The 16,329-nt window shown below is 50.9% G+C and overlaps 1 protein-coding gene across 1 annotated transcript in view; it reads left to right on the top strand.

Moving 5' to 3' along the window:
• Window positions 1–15,745, top strand: part of LOC146396272 (uncharacterized) — a 93,509-nt gene extending 77,764 nt beyond the window's left edge. The window contains exons 10-16 of the mRNA XM_084996796.1: window positions 3,403–3,560; window positions 4,967–5,249; window positions 6,577–6,697; window positions 8,711–8,782; window positions 9,190–9,291; window positions 9,489–9,557; window positions 15,238–15,745. Coding sequence (XP_084852922.1) covers window positions 5,179–5,249; window positions 6,577–6,697; window positions 8,711–8,782; window positions 9,190–9,291; window positions 9,489–9,521 — 399 coding nt within the window. The 5' untranslated portion in view covers window positions 3,403–3,560; window positions 4,967–5,178 and the 3' untranslated portion in view covers window positions 9,522–9,557; window positions 15,238–15,745. The remainder of the gene's footprint in view (window positions 1–3,402; window positions 3,561–4,966; window positions 5,250–6,576; window positions 6,698–8,710; window positions 8,783–9,189; window positions 9,292–9,488; window positions 9,558–15,237) is intronic.
• The last annotated feature ends 584 nt before the right edge of the window (window positions 15,746–16,329 follow it).

The following is a 16,329-nucleotide window of genomic DNA, read 5'->3' as shown; positions in this document are numbered from 1 at the left end:
TGAGCTAAGGCACGGACAGGATGTCATGGACTGGACGTGGGGCACATCTGAGTGCAGACGTGCCTCCTCATAGCATGGACATTGCTGTCAACCCTCCTTCTTTCGAGGTGAAAGGATGCCTGGAAACCTAAGCAGGGAGGCCATGCCAAGGTCCTATATATGCGTAGGCTCCAGCTGAGATAATGAGGGCCTGAGAGGTCACTTACATGAGAAAGAATGAGAGAGCTTCTGCATCGGGGCTCTAGGGCAGGTGGCTGCGGGCCAGGGACTTGAAGCGCTGCCAGCGTCGGAAGTTCTGATAGACGCTCTTATGGTGAGAGGCGTCCTCCTGAGGGCCCGTGTGCTGGGAGGCATGCAGGCTGCCTGCCCCAGAGGTGCCATGTGGACATGGCCCATAGGTCCCTGGGGGCAGGATGAAGGCCATCTGGGCAGCTGGCGGTGCCGCTTGAGGAGGAAGGCCTGGGGCCAAGCCTCCCTTGCCAGCCTGAGCTGCTGCAATAGCTGGGGCAGCCACCCGACTGTCCCCCACAGGGCTTGCTCTGCAAAGGGGTGCAGGACACAAAGCACTCCCCATGAGGGCCCTGGAAGCATTCCCATTGAGGGGGGCCTTAGGACGCCCAAAGGCCTGAGACTGGTGGGGCAATGCTGACCTCCCTCCTGACCAGACTGGGCCAGGAATGTTGCCAAGCCCTGGGGCAATGGGGCCATGGTCAGCAGGAGTCACCCGAGGTGTCATGGGGTGAGCTGGCTGCGATAGGGTGCTGCCAGGCAGGAGTAATGGGGACATGGGCGGTGGCAGGTGCTGCTCCCAAGCTGGCTGGTGTTGGGAGCCAGGAGTGAGGGGAGGATAGGAGCGTAAGGCCCCAGGTTGCATGACCACATCCGTGCCCAGCAGTGGAGATGCTGTGGAGAGAATGGAAAGGGGTGAATGGAAGAGGAGAAGGGGTGACATGGACGGAAGGTCTCTGGGGAATCAGGGGGCACACCTCAGTGAGAGAGGACATTTGGCCCGATGAACCTTTGTGTTGTGCAGATGTCATGGAGGGATTTTCATGGTCTGACCTGCAGTTGAGAATTACTTCCCTGGTGACCTTGATTCCCCACACCAAGTTCCCTGCCCCTGTCTACCGAGAAATGCTCAGCTCAGCAGCAGAGATTGGAGAGCCTCCCTGAGGGGCTCCCTGACACCTCATCCTCACAGGCTGTCCCCACGTCCTGGACCTGAGAGGCCATCTACTCTGAGCATGCCCCTCAGCAAGGTCACTGGCAGGTAAGGGCCTTCTCCAAGGACCTTCCAGGCACCGTGAGGCCTTTGTTGGACCTCCACTGTCTAAAGTCGAAGGGCCTCACATCCTCCTTAACCCTTCCTCTCGGGATGCTCAGCACATATCTGTTCTGTCATACTTTCCTGACCTCACACAACACCTCTCAAAGGCTGCAAAGATCGCTCTGCACACAGAACCCTTAGACAAACACAGAACAGCTCCACCAAGCATGCACCTGCCTCTCCGAACCACTCAGAGTGGACACTTCACGGGGGCTAAGGTGTGCCACCCCTTCCCGATGGCCCTGAATCCCTCCCACCATGCAGTTCTGCTCCTCAGAGAGAAGTCTGAGAAGTCGGTGTGTGTCCCCTGCATTTTTGCCACTTCCCATCCAGGGTTGGCTTCCGAAGATGAGCACCGGCCCAGGGCGGCTCATGTGACAAAGGTCATGGGAGTAGAGGCTGCCTGGGGTCCTTCCCCTTCCAGCTCCCAATAATGGAATGTGAGGAGAAACTGAGAAACAGGCAGGAGTCAGGTGCCATTTTGAGAAAACCGCCCATTCAGGAGAAGGAGGTACATACCACGAGGCACCGAATTGACCTCCACAGGTGTCCTTGGAGGTTTGAGAGTAGCAGACTAGATCATCTTCCTGCTTCTGTGCTACACTGCTTCACCCCCCACCCCTTACAAAGGAAGCAGCCTTCATATGCATTCCACCTGCACCAGCCTCTCTCCACATGTAGTAGTAGTGACTTGAAATAGGAACACACTCTTCATCTCAAAGTCAGGCCTCAGCTTCTGCCGTGAGACACCAGACACGCTGTGCCATGTCTGCAGAGACGTACTTCCACAAAAGGGAAACCAATACAGAACACCTCAGGCCCACGAGTCCTAGCTTGGGTGAAGTCACCTGGTTGCCCATCCCTTGTGGAATCCAAGGCCACAGTTGCCTGACCTGAGAAGTGAGTTCTGGGCGGGATGGAGGGAAACGTTCTGGGATGTGGCAGCAAGAGTCACTTCCTGCCCAGCTCAGAGCAGACCCTTTCCTGAGCATGTGGCCACAGACAACACCCACTAGAACTGAATCATTTTCTGACTATACCCTCCCATTCCACGCCCCCATTAGCCAGAGTATGCTCCAGTTCCAATCCCTTAGAGAGATCTGGTGAGGCGAGCTTCAGATGCCTGAGGACCACAAGGCGGGGCTAGGCTTTCCCCATGACCCACCCAGGGCCAGCCACAGGACACTGGCTCCACACACGTTCCAAGTGGCTTGTCTCCCTTCTAGAAACCGCCAACCTGCCTGCTGCCATCCTGCCTCCCCAACCAGAGCAAGGCCTCTTGAACCACCTCCAAGCAGCTGTCCTCCCCAGGGCAGCCTCAGGTTTCTACAGGCTCCCCAGCTGAGATGTCCCTGGGGTGCAGTGCTCTCGCCTTTCTCTCCCATCCAACTCCATGTCCACAGCGAGGGTCCCAACGGAAACCCAGGGATTTGAGGGACGCCCTTTCTCTTGGAAAACAGCCCCTGTCTAGAGGCTTACCGCCTTCTGAAGCCATTGCCACAGGCATGGGCCTGGACCACCACGGGCTGGTGGCCTCAACGTGGACAGTCAAGAGCAGGACCCAGCGAGGGACCTGCCCCAACAGATGCTCAGGACGCAAGTAAAGGAGCCCAAGTTTGAATCTCAACAGTAGAATGCGGGCCTCCAGTCATTCTGCAGTGGGGGAGGGGCCGAGGGCAGGTGAGCCTGGGTGGGGGTGGGGTGCCATTCCATGCTGGCCTCTGCAGGGAGGCAAGAACCAGACGTTTCTTCCACCTTATGCAGGGGCCAGACAATTGTCGAGTGTCTCATCAGGCAATGTATGTGTTGGTTTTCAGAGTCACAGCACCGAGGTTTGTCTTGATGTTCCCTTTCCCTCTGTTATTCATCAACTTGTTTGTTGTCCTTCAACCCCCTCAGCTTCCGTCCTGGCTCCAGGCTCCCTTCCCCAGAGGCCAGACTTTCAGAACAAAATTCACCTTTTATCATCTGATAACCACTTGGGTTTTCATGGCCACCTGGAACCCAATGTTTATGGTTTGGCTTCTCTCAGCAGACCCACTATTTGTGATTGGTGTGTGTCCGTCTTTCCTAAGGAAACCGTCCTTGTGTGCCAACCAGCATCCAGCAGGACCCACCTTCCTCATGTTCCCTTGTGCTGGAAAGGCCCAGCCTATCCAAAAAGCCACTGCACAGCCCACGTGTCCAAGACCAGAGATCAGTCTGTCGTGTCTCCCGTATGATGACATTGCTGGTAAGTCTTGGAGCTTTTCCCTGTTAAATGTTTGAATGTAACATTTTCAACAAATCCTCCCTTCTCAGGGATCACAGTCCACGAATAGCATATGGAGTGCTGAGTCCTCCTCTCCCCTCTTTCCCCTGTCCACTCAGTCCTCGTTCCCACCAGGGATCAGAGATACCTGTTTCATTCACATCTTTTCAGAGATCTTTTGGGCAAGCAACTTTGAATGCCATCCGTTTGCCTTTGCAGGTAGTATTCCTTTGTCTCTGGTTGAAATGTACCATGTGCACAGGGAACTCCATCTTGGACTTGTGATGGAACAGGTTGGGGGATAATGTGAGAAAGTGATTACATATGTATCCCATATAGATATATATGTATCATATATCATATATACATACATCTGTCTGTACGACAGGGTCCTTTGGCTACGCAGCAGAAGTAGACAAAACATTGTAAATCAACTGCAGTGGAAAACCTAACCTCTTGTAAGATCAAAGAGTTCCTCTTGAGAAAAAGTAAAAAAGGAAACGAGAAAATTAAATTGCGTCCCCGTAGACCTGAGTATCTTTCCTTTTGTTGCCTTCCTACTGATATCGTGGCTCCTCTGTTACTGGATGCATTTTTAACATGGGAGTTCCTCCATTCTCTTGAAATTCAATGTACTGAAAGGGCAGAGTGCTCAAAGCCAGGCAAAAACAATATTAAATATGCAGGTCTATTTGAGTTTTTCATTTCCCATACACAGTGCCTGCATTTAGCCTGACCTGTGTCCCGTGCACCATTTTGGACATATCTTTACTGCAGGTACTTTCCCTGTGTATCTGAAATTTACCTTTCCCTCGGAATCAGCATGCATCTGGCAAGACTCGCCCATAAGGGTACCACATTAGGATACAGGGAGTGGGCAGTTCTTGAGGGGAGGAGGAAGACTTGGAGTGGAGACCAAAAGGTGCCTTTTGGTCCAACCCAAAAGAAAATGGCAAAGGGACCCCAAATCTGCAGGCTCTTTGGATGAAATGGCAATGGAAGAGCCAAGAGATACTATTGCATCTTTGAGCTTTATGTGGTTAAGGACAGAAGTAAGGGAGGAGAAGACAAAATCTTCTCTTTCCTTATGTGAAAGAACCAGAAGTGTGTGTGGGGGGGTCTCTTGGTTTAATTGCTTTCTCCTTTGGGGGACACACGTGCTGCCTATGGATGTTCCTAGGCTAGGAGTCACATCAGACCTGCACGAGCAGACATATGCCATAGCCAGAGCAATGTGGGATCCAAGCTGCATCTGGGACCTACAGCACAGCTCAGGGCAACCCCGGATCCTTATTCTACTGAAGGAGGCTAGCATGGAGTGTGCATCCTCACAGATCCTAGGGGGGTTTATGTCTGCTGAGCCATGATGGGAATTGCTGCTTTTGTAGGTGTGAAAACATCGACTGCCCGTGATGTGGGTGTGCCCTTTGACACAGTGCCAGCTTTTTATCCACCAATGTCCAATCTCCATGTGTCCAAACCAACTCGCATCAACGTCCTCCCCAGCAAGCCCTGCTTAAAAGCTGGTGCATTTCCTGTCTGCATCCCATACCCTTGCTCTTGAGAATCGAGGCTCGTCCTTGCCTATGGTGCTGTCTGCATGGGAATCAACGTAGCATCTCTGACACAGCCAGAAACACACCTGAGGAAACGTTCAGATTGGGAGTTAAGGTGAGCTTATCACGATGCAAGTGATAGGAATGCGTATGTCCGTCTTGTGTGGTGAGAGGCGAGGTCTCGGGAATATCATCAAGGGAGGTGAGGTGTGAAAACCTCCTAGGACTGCAAGCAAATCTCTTGGGAGGCAAGAGTCCCTGTGTGCAGTAGCAGAAGTACAATTCCTCCTGCTGTTAGGGTGTTGGGCAAGGAAGGAGAGGTTGAAAGGATTGTTGCAGATTGAGAAAAAGGACTTGTGTGGGTGCTTCCGAAGCTTCTTGCCCCTTGCAAAGGAACATGGACTCCAAAGAGGGTGAGAAGCTGAGGCGAGAGTATCTCCTGCAATGCCATGGTGAGCTTTGTAGGAAGAAACTCTGGATGGGGCACTGCAAAACTGAGCACCATGGGAATAGGGCTCTCTATTGGAGCTTTTACACTGAAGAAACATTTCCAGGGTTTTCAAACAAGACCTTCATATGAGAAGATTGCTGAGGCACCCATTGTACCCAGGCATTCAGGAAGGCCAGGTTTCCTTGTTGCTCCCTCCCCTTCTTCAGCCACTCCTGCAATTTGTTACAAGATTCTCACGCATAGCTCAGATGTAGTATTTGTGGGGGTTTCTTGTTTGGTTGGTTTTGAATTGTTCTTCCCCCAAGACAATGGTTTTGCTACTGTACAGCATGGTGACCCAGGTACACACACATGTACACATTCTAGTCTCTCTCATGAGCATGCTCCATCACAAGTTCCCAGTGCTACACAGCAGGATCTCATTGCTAATCCACACCAAAGCCAATCCTTTGCATCCCTTCACCCCAAGCTCCCAATCCACCCCACTCCCTCCCCAGATGTCGTATTGGCATGAGTATTCTCAGGGACATTGGTACAAAAGTTGCATTGTGGAAACGAGGTGCTCCCAAATCTTCCATGATTTTTGACTGACTTTGGACTTCTGAGGGCCGCATCCATGGCATCGGGAGATTGCCAGGCTAGGGGTCCAATCAGAGCTGTGGCCCCTGGCCAATGCCAGTGCCACTGCAATGCCAGATCCCAGCCGTGATGGCAACCTACACCGCAGCTCACATCAACACCCGATCCTTAACCCACCAGGCGAGGCCATGGATGGAACCCGCAACTTCATGGTTCCTAGTCAGATTCGGTTGTGATGCACCATGACACGAACGCCTTCTGTTGTTCATTATTTTATACTACCTCAGAACCCTACATGCCGACATCGGAGAGGCAGAGGTTGTCAAATCAGCGGCACTGTAATTAGGGAAAACAGTCATGGAAGTGGGTGTCTCAACGTCCTTTGAACCATGAGCTTTGATTTTTCCTTCAGAGAGCTTCGGGGCAGGCACTGTCGGCTGAGGAGAAACATCTCTGGAGATGGATCACTAGCATCAGGAGACAGTGAACCTTCCACTCCCACATGGAAATTGAAAGGCACCGAGAGATCCCAGGTTTGTGTCTTGTGGACTTTTCACGTCTGTGCCCTTGGGAGCTCTGAGTGTCATCAGATAGATGTAAGGGTCTTGAGAGGTATCCTGTGGAGGAAGAAATGCTCTGATGTTGCCATGGACCAGAAAAGGGATCTGAGCGTTCAAGTTTATTTGGCGAGCATTCCCAAGTCAGGTGGGTATGTTGAATCTGCTGCTATTTCTTTCTGGGTTGATGGCCACCTGAACTTCCATGATGTCGTGCCAGACATAGGGAGGGCGAGGAATAGTGTTCGCAAAGTACCTGCTGTCTTGTGACTGGCCAAGAGGGTCAAGTTCAGCTCACACACAGCCTAAGGTACTGTGGCCCAAAGGGAATGAATGACCTTGGCCCACTTTGAGGATTCTGTGCTTAGGCTGGATCTCTGCAAACTCTTGTATGGGGATCCTATCTAAATGCATGGGTTTCACCGATGCAGTGTGATCGTGGGCGCTCATCTCCCAAGAGATAGGGTTTAAGAAGAGATGGCCACAGAAGCTCCCAGGGAGAAGACAGGAAGACAACACCAGAGAGCTTTCCAGCGAATGCAAATCCTCCATGACATTCCTGTCTTGGAGGGAGCTCCTGGGCCAGCTCTTCTGATGCTTCCTTCCCTCCCTCCTCTTCCCACCTGTCCACTGCTGACTGAGCTGTTGTGCACAGAGACTACCATCCCCCAACCGCTGCTAGTGTCTGTTGAGGAGGGTCCGCTTGGGTAGTCAGTAGCACACGTGGGAGCAAAGAGGGTGGTTTCCCAAGGGGTGGCCTGCCTGAGGGTGGGGCCCGTCCTGGTGGCCTTTAGCGTTCATTCCATGACAGCCCTGCTAAGGAATATGGGGACTCTTCAGCCATTGGGTGTGACCGCTCTGTGCTCTTGTGCACGCTGCAGACTCCTTGTGCCCTCCTCCATGTGGGTTCATGCCCGCATGGAGCTCAGGTCCGGAGCAGTGTTTCCACCACAGCTTTTAGCAGCACTGTGGATCAGGCTGCTGGGAGACTTGAGGGACTGTGGGGCCTATGCAGGCAGGGGACTAAAGTGTGTGAGTGATTAAAATGGGTGGCATTCCAGTGTGCCGCCATTCCAAAGCGTAGGAAAGCTCGAAGGAAGAAATTCCAATTTGAAAACCCTCATGGGGTTCACAGGAAGTAGCTCAGGGCACGGGAAAAGGAGTGAAGATGTACCATCCAGGCTTCTAGTTTCACTGGTGTCTTCCTTTTTCACATCCCAATGTCGGTCAGCACTTCTGTTCAAAGGGCATGCTTGGGTCTCTGTTGGGGGCAGCCTTGCTGAATGTAGTGTTGACCACCTAGTTGTAGTCGGATGTAAATCGTGATGGATTTGCAAGCCTAGGGGGGATTGGTACAAGGCCACCTGGTTGTCAGGAATCTGGTAATCCGTCAAATGTGAGGGTTGGTTGGGTTTTGTCTATGGATATGTGTGTAAGGGGAGATCATGCCTGTGTTTGGGTGAGCATTTGTCTTTGGAGGGTGCTGAGATGTAACCGAGGCATAGTCCAGGAGCTGGCGTTTAGGTGTTTGTAAGTTGGTGTTCAGGGGCCTATTTTTCAAGGATGTTTTCCGCCATGAAGTTGGGGATTGTGTGTCTCCTGGTGGACTTGGTAGGATTATCTGCCTAGGCCTCAGGGCAATGTTAGGGAAGTCCAGGGGCCGATCTTTGTATTTGTACCTTTTGGGCCTGTAGTGAAACTTCGTGGTTGGGACTTGACCGCAGCCAAAATTGAGAGTGGGACTGGAATCTACCTTGCCCTCAGCTTGGCACCTGAATCCAGGATCCCAGGTTCAGAGAGGATTCGAGCGCACAGACTTCTTTTTGGTGGCATCTGCCCCATGTGGGGTTTCCCCGTCCACAGACGGAGTGCCACAGCAGCAATCGGGACCACTGCAGTGAACACTCAGAATCCTTAGCCTTCTGTGCCACAAAAAACGCCTCGACCTTCTCAAACCCACTGTCTTTGCACTGTCACACCCCTCACCAGGTGTCAGGATTTGATGAAGCTCTGGTTCTTCTGCTTCGTGGAAGAAGAATTTGGCATGAAGCCAAGCCCCAGGTAAAGAGTGAATTTAGGAGCATAAGACCCTGGGGGGAGATACACGTAAGCTGGCCAGGGAGCAGAGCAGCCCCAAGAACCAAGAGAGCTACATTTCTAGAATCCAAGGCCCAGTGGGGAGGGGAGAAGACTGCCTTCTTCCTCATTGGAGGGTGGATATCAAGGCTTCCATCTCCAGCTCCTCATTGTGCCCTATATGGATGGTGTGCCCTGGGCTGTCACAGTGCTTGTTCAAATCGGTGTGTATTCCCAGGAGTTTGGTCATATATCAACTGGGGTAATTCATCTCAGGTTTCCATCTCCTGTCCTCTTTTACCTAGGCGTGTCCCCTCTCCCCTGTGTTTCTGTCTGGGTGAGGTGCAGAAATGCTCCTTGTCCAGGACTCTTCTCTCCTTGACCTCATGCAGCAGGACTCGATCTCCACATCTGTTGTCTTGTGCTTGAAGTCTTGGGGGTTGTGTCTTGAGCGTGTCTGGCACTTCGATGCATCTGGTCTTCCTTCAAGTCGGGTAAGTCATGGCTGGGTTCCTTTTCTTGAGTGATCATCAGCTTTAGACCATTTCGAAGACCCCTTTAAAGCTTGTCTTTAACCAATTCCCCGTGGGCAGTTTCTGCTCTTTAAGGATCCTCCTCTATCCTTCCCTTTAGGATGATTATTTGTGTGTTCACGCCCTGTCATATGGCTCTTTACTTTTTTTAAGTGTAGCACATGTTCCGGAGCTGTGCATGTGTCTTTTGATGTGTAGAGGGCGAGTCAGCCTATCTGCTGGGACAGGTGAATGCTATATAGGTCGGCGTGCCCTATTTGTATGCTTCTGGATTCTGCATGCTGGAAGAGTGCATGCCCTTGGATGGAGCCTTGGGGAGTGTGGGTTTATGGAAATGCCGAGAGTGTGTTATATGCGTGTTTGGAGGAAAGGACGTAGGCTGCTAGGTTTGCAATTGTGTCATGTACTGAGTAATTGCGGGTCTGCTTGGGTCTTTTGGAGAGTTGTGTGTAGAATGCGTTTGAGTGTGTATTCCAGGGGCATGGGCATTTGGAGGCATATTCGCTGGGGCTATGCCCTTGTAGTTTTCAGGAGGGACATGTTAGGCTTATATATGTGGGGACGTGGGGAAGTGTGTGTCTGCTGGAGAGATGAGGTTCTGTGTTTCTACAAGGGCATGGGAGACGTGCATTTCTTGGTGTGAGAAATATGTGCGGTGGTTATGTGTTACGAGTTTGCAGATGGATGAGCTGGGTCCTAGGATCATTGGATATGTGGAAGTCATTTCCTATGTGGTTTGCTGGTGATAGGTCCATGTGTCGTACGTGTCTCTACTCGTTTGTGTGTCTATCACCAGGTGCATGAATGACCAGGTTGTGTTCCTATGGTATGGAGGTGTTGGGAGTGTGCCACGTTGCTTCTTGGCAGAATGTCGAGGTATTTCTACAGGTCCTAGATAAGAAGAGGTGTGTCCACATTGAGGGTGAGGGCTGAAATACATATGCAGTTGACACCCACACAGGTGCAGTGTCCTGGAAGGGCGGTTGTCATCTGGAGAGTTGGCCCCATGTGTAGTGTTTGGGGCATCTGTATGTTCAAAGGTTGGGTATATTTGTCTGTGTGTGTCCATAGTTGTTTGAGTATTAGTACGTGTAGGCGGATTGTGGCTGTGTGTGTATTTGAGGTCCTGGGGCTTCTGTAGTATGTATTTGGAGGGATGTCAGAGGTAGGTGTGTGTGTTTGGAAACAAAGAAATCTCATAGGCGATGTGTGTGTTGTGGAATCCTGGCCTAGACGTACTGTAGGACTGTGGCCTTGCCTATGGGCTGTGCGTGAGACGACTGTGTAGGAGCTGATTGTAGTGAGCCTGTATACGTAGTAGTCAATGTGTACCATTGGTCGGTGTTTGTGTTCAGGCCCCTGTTGGGTATGTGCATGTGAAGACCTCAGGTGGTATAGTTTTGTTTGTGGGGAAGTGGGTGGAGTGGGGGGTTGGCCTTTTCTTGTCTTTTCAGGGAAGACCCATGGCATTAGGAAATGCCCTGGCTATGGTGGAATTGGCGCTGCAGCTGCAGCTGCCAGCCACGGCCACAGCAAGGCCAGTTCCAAGCTGCATCTGGGACCTGCTCCATATCTGAAGGCAATCCTGGATCCAGGGATTGTACCTGCCTTCTCTCTTATACGGGTCAGGTTCATTCCAATGTAGCCCCAACGGGAATGCCTGTTGGAAGTTTTTTCCTCACAACATCATTTTCAGTTCTTGGCATCAGCCCAGTCATCTTTTCTAGGTCATCGGAGTTTAGTCTTGGCAGATTGTACTTTGCTAGGAAGGTGTCCATTTCGTCTAGGAAGTCTGTTTTCTTGGCATACAGTTGCTTTTAGTAGTCTCTTCTGATCCTCTGTATTCTGGGATGTCCATTGGAAGCTGGCGTGCATTTTGATGTTTATTGATTTGAGTCCACTCTTTTTTCCCTGATGAGTCTGGCTAAGGGTTTATCCATATGGTGGATGTATTCAAAGAAGCAGTTGTAGCTGCATAGATCTTTCCGATGGTTTTCTTCGTTGCTCTTTCCTTTCTGCTCTGATCATTAGGATTTCTTTCCTTGTGTTTGTCTTTCTCTGGTTGCTTTGGGCGTAAGGCCAGGTTGTTTGTTGTTGGTTTTCCTTGTTGGCTGAGGTAGGCTTGTATTGCTGGAAAGGTCCCTCTTCGATCTGCCTTTGCTGCATCCCATAGGCTTTGGATTGTTATGTCTTTGGTGTCACTTGCTTCTTGGGATCTTCAGATTTCTTCTTTGGTTTCTCCAGCACTCCCTTGTTTGTTGAGTAGCATGTTGTCGAGTTTCCATGCGTTGGTGTTTGTTGCCATTGTTTTCTTGGTGGTTGATTTCGAGCCTCATAGCGTTGGGTTCATACAAGCTGTGGGATAGGATTTCCATTTCCTTCCATGTACAGTGGCTTGCTTGGTGACGCAGCATGTGATCTGTCCTAGGGAATGTCGGGTGTGCCCTTGAGAGGAGTGTGTATCCTGCTTCATTGGGAGGGAAAGCGCTCTACCTATGGAGGAAGTGCCCTGTGGTCCAATGCAATATTGAAGGCCTGGGTTCCCTTGTTGATTTTATGTCTGGAGGACCCGTGCGTTGATGGGAGTCGGGTGGGAAGGCCCCCTGCTCTGACTGTGTTAGTGTCCATTTCTCCTTTTACGGTTGTAGCAGTTGCCTTCTACATTGCGGGGATCCTGTATTGGGTGCATATAGGTTTCCAATTCCCATCTCCTCTCCTTGGATTGATCCTTGACCGTTACGTAATGACCTTCGTTGTGTCTTATTAATATGCTTTATTTGAAGGTCTCTTTTGTGTGATGGGGGTGTTTCTACTCCGTCTCTCTTTTAATTCCCACGCACGAGGAGTATTTTCTTGCATCCTCTCACTTTCAATTTGTATATGTCCCTCAAACTGAAGGGGGTCTCTTGAAGACAGCAGGTCTACCTATCTGTCTATCCCTCTACCTATCTGGATCGAGATCGAGATGGAGAATGAGATGGAGATCTTGATCTAGAAACAGAGAGAGGGAGATGCGTCTTCTTTTTGTATGCATGCAGCCAGTCGATGTCTTTCGGTTGGGGCATTTTGTGCATTTGCATTGAAGGTGCTTCTTGATCTGTATGTTCTTATGGCCATGTTATTAGCTGTGTCAGATTGGGTGTTGTTGGTCTTTTCCCGTCCTCCCTTGTTCTCTGCTCTTGTGGTTTGATGACTGCCTCTAGTGGGGTGTTTGTTGGGTGTTTTTTGATTGTTCTTTCCCCGAGACAATTTTTTCCACTGTCCAGCATTGTGACCCAGTTCCCCATACGTGTATAATTCGTCCTTGTGCCATTATCATGCTCCATCATAAGTGAGTCGACCTCGTTCTCAGTGCTACACAGCAGGATCTCCTTGCTAATCCCTTCCAAAAGCAGTCGTTTGCATCCAATAACCCCAAGCTCCCCATCCATCCCACTCCCTCCCCTCGCTCTAGGCAACCACAAGTCTATTCTCCAAGTGCATGAGTTCCTTTAGGTGGAAAGGTTCCTTTGGGCTGTATATGAGACTCCTCATATGAGTGATGTCGTATGGTAGTCGTCCTTCTCTTTTGGACTTCCTTCACTCAGGATGAGAGAGTCTTGTTCCATCCATGTTGCTACAGATGGCATTAGGGTGCTCTGTTTTATGGCGCAGGAGTATTCCATTGTGTGTATATACCGCGTCCTCTTTGGCTCTTAATTGTTATTTCCCTGATACAATCTTGTTTTCTACTGTACAACGTGGTGACCCAGTTACACATACATGTAGGCATTCTATGTTCTCACATTATCATGCTCCGTCAAACGTGACTAGACATTGTACCCAGCGCTACACAGCAGGATCTCATTGCTAATCCATTCCCAAGGCAATAGTGGGCAGGCATTAACCCCAAGCTCCCCATCCACCCCACTTCCTCCCGCTCCCCTCCCCCTTGTCCACCACAAGTCTATTCTGCAAGTCCATGAGTTGCTTTTCTGTGGAAAGGCTCATTTGTGCCGTATATTAGATTCCAGATATAAGTGTGTGGTATCCTCTTCTGGAATGGATCCCTTAACCGTGAACTAGTGTCCTTCTTTGCCTTTCTCGATGGACTTCGTTTTAAAGGCGATTTTGTTGGATATGAGCAGCGCTACTCCTGATCTCCTGTCTTGTCCATTGGCATGAAATATCTTTTTGCATCCCCTCCCTTTCAATCTATGCTTGTCCTTTGCCTTCGGGTGAGCTTGTCTAGGCAGCAGATTGAAGGTTTTTGCTTGGGTACCCAATCTGGCACTGTGTGCCTTTTGATGGCGGCAGTGGGTCCCGGAACAATTCAGGTGGTCATTGATAGATGTTTCTTGATTGCCATTTGAAGCCTTGTTTTCCTTTTGAGTCTATGTTTCACTTTTTTTCTTTCTTTTCCTTTGGGTGGATGGGTTCTGTTGATTCTCTGCTGGAGTCCTTTGCTTTTCCAATTTTTGAATGTAGTGTTGGCTTTTGGTTTGTGGGTGCCCTGTTTTGTCATTATGTTAACCCCTTCGTTTGTCTGCTCACTTTAGCCTGACCGTTACATAGGACCAAACGCGTCATTGAAACAAGAAAAAGGATCTACATTTTCTTCCATTCCTCGCCCTCATTGTATGATTTGATGTAGTTTATTTCATTTTATGTTTTTGACATCTTCATGGTTAGATCTGTATGCTGGCTTTCTAAGTCACTGCTTTCCAATGGTTTTTTTCTTTTTTCTTTTTTTTTTGAATTGGAGAACCTTTTGAGTATTTCTTTCAGAAAGGGTTTTGTATTGCAGTACTCTTTCAGGGTTGGTTTGTCGGAGAAATTCTTGCTTTCCCCTTCGATTTGAAATGATAGTCTTGCTGGATAGGGTATTTGGAAGAGGCAGATTATTTGTTCTTTCTTTCAGTGCTTTCAATGGGTCTCGCCACCCCCTTCTGGCCTGGAGTGTTTCTGTAGAGAAAACTGCTGATAACCTTATTGGTGTTCCCTCATCATGAATGCCTTGCTGTTCTCTTGCTGCCTTTGGCCTCCTCCCTTTCTGTTTACCTTTGGCCATATTGATCAGAATAGGTCTTGCTGCGTGCCTGTTTGGGTTCAACTTGTTTGGGGCTCTCTGTCCTTCCCGTATGTTGCTATCACTCTCCTGTAGTTGTTGCTTTAAAACCTCGATTGCAGGACTCCCTGTTGTGGTGCCCTGGAAACTGGCAATGGCCCCTGCCCCTCTCCCCCAGCCACAAGGACCAGACCCTCCCTTTGGCTGATGACATGAGGAGATTTCCCACCAGATGGCCCAGCCCTGAGCGCACTAACTCTAGGAATTCCCTGCCGCTCTGCTTCTAAGCCCCACTGACACCCTGAGCAAGACCGGCTGCCTCCAACAGGCCTGGGTATGGGCAACTTCTGAAAAGGCTCAACCAAGACCTTGAGAGAACACCAGACGTCTAAAGGAATGAGAAAGGAAGTGGGTCCCGGTTAGGGGTGTGCTGGTGCAGCCCAGGGCCTTGCCAGAGCTGAGGTCTGCAGGGGCTTGAGCTGGCCAGGCTCCACTCCCACACCAGCTCTCTTGGGCCCTGTTGGTACATATGTCCCTTCTCGGCCTTGGACAGAGCCTTCTTCTGGACCTCCAGGGATTCTCCAGGCACAGAGTCCCATCTGCTGATAGATTGAAACCTGTGATTGTCCTGAGGGTCAGTCAGGAGCTTCCTCCATCAGGACGCCCGTGCCTGCCTGCATGGCTTACACAGGCTCATCATCCATGGGATGCCAGGGTTTGGAACTTCCCAGAAGTACAACTGAGTGACCGTGCATGGCAGAGACTCCTCTGACCTAGCTCTGTTGCTTGCAGCCTAAGTCCCCTGTCCTCCGGAGGGAGGTCCCAGGGGGGTGCCCTCATCTGTGACCTCCCTTTTTCAGGGTGTCTCGTGGGGATGGCCCGCTGGGGCTTAGACGGCTGACACGCCCCCTACCCCAGCATCTTCACCAATATCACCTGCTTCTCCCATGGGACTGATGAGATCCAGAAGCACATGCCTCTCCCTGAGTCCATGGTCCCTCCTCCTCACACCCAGGTCCCATCGCAGTCTCTGCAGGCTGCTGGCTCTCCTGGGCCTGGCACAGGCTTTGTGCCCCCAGAGACTGGCCCCTGCTGCTGTCCATGCTCGAGGTCCTGCAGCAGGCCTGGTGCAGACCCCCCGAGCTCCTGTGCTCCTGTCTCTGCCTCAGACTCCAGTCTCCATTTGGCAAACAGCCACCCCTCCCCCACCAGCTCCATCAGTTTTCCAGGGCCCCATCTTGGCCTTCCTGTGCAACAGTGGCCACCCCAAAAACCAAGCCTGCAATCTCCAATAACCAAAGAAATCAACTCATCGTTTGGTGTGCAGCCTTCTGAGATCCCGGTATAAACAAGCTGGGTTGGCCCTGAGGCCTCTCTCCTTGGATTCCAGATGCCCATCTCCTGCCTGCGCCCCCACATCAGCTCCCTCTGTGGGACTCAGGGTCTAAATTTGCCCTTTCTATAGGGGCACCCATCCTATTGTATTAGGGGCCACCTTAGTGACCTGATTTCAGCTCTTCCTGTACAAACTCTGCTGCAGGGCTTGCTCTGGTGGTGCCTTGGAACTGAACCCGAGAAGGAACCATGAGTGTTCAGGTTTGATCCCTGGCCTCGCTCAGGAAGGGAAGGATCCAAAGTGGCCATGAGCTCTGGTGTAGGTCTCAGACCCGGCCTGCATGTGGCATTGCGGTGGCTATGGTGTAGGCCGGCTGCCAAAGCTCCGATCGATCAATGGATCGTTCGGATGCCAAGCCTGGGAACTTCCATTTGCCGCCCCAGCAGCCCCATCCAAACAAACAAATGTAGGCAATGGAAAGACAAAGAAAAGACTGCTCCACCTAAGGTCATGTTCGGAGGTCCTGGGGGAGAAGCCTTCCACATATGAACTTCAGGTGATAGAGTTGTAGCCCCTTTTGGCAGGTGTCTCCAGTGCCAGAGATGAAGGGTCTTTT

The sequence above is a fragment of the Sus scrofa genome, chromosome 14, assembly GCF_054392235.1.
Source record: "Sus scrofa isolate SSC_HxYL_T2T_F1_AM1 chromosome 14, Sscrofa_HxYL_maternal_Yorkshire_Landrace_v2.0, whole genome shotgun sequence".
Classification (NCBI taxonomy): domain Eukaryota; kingdom Metazoa; phylum Chordata; class Mammalia; order Artiodactyla; family Suidae; genus Sus; species Sus scrofa.
Note: the sequence above shows the minus strand (reverse complement) of the source record. Positions and strands in the feature narration are given on the sequence as shown.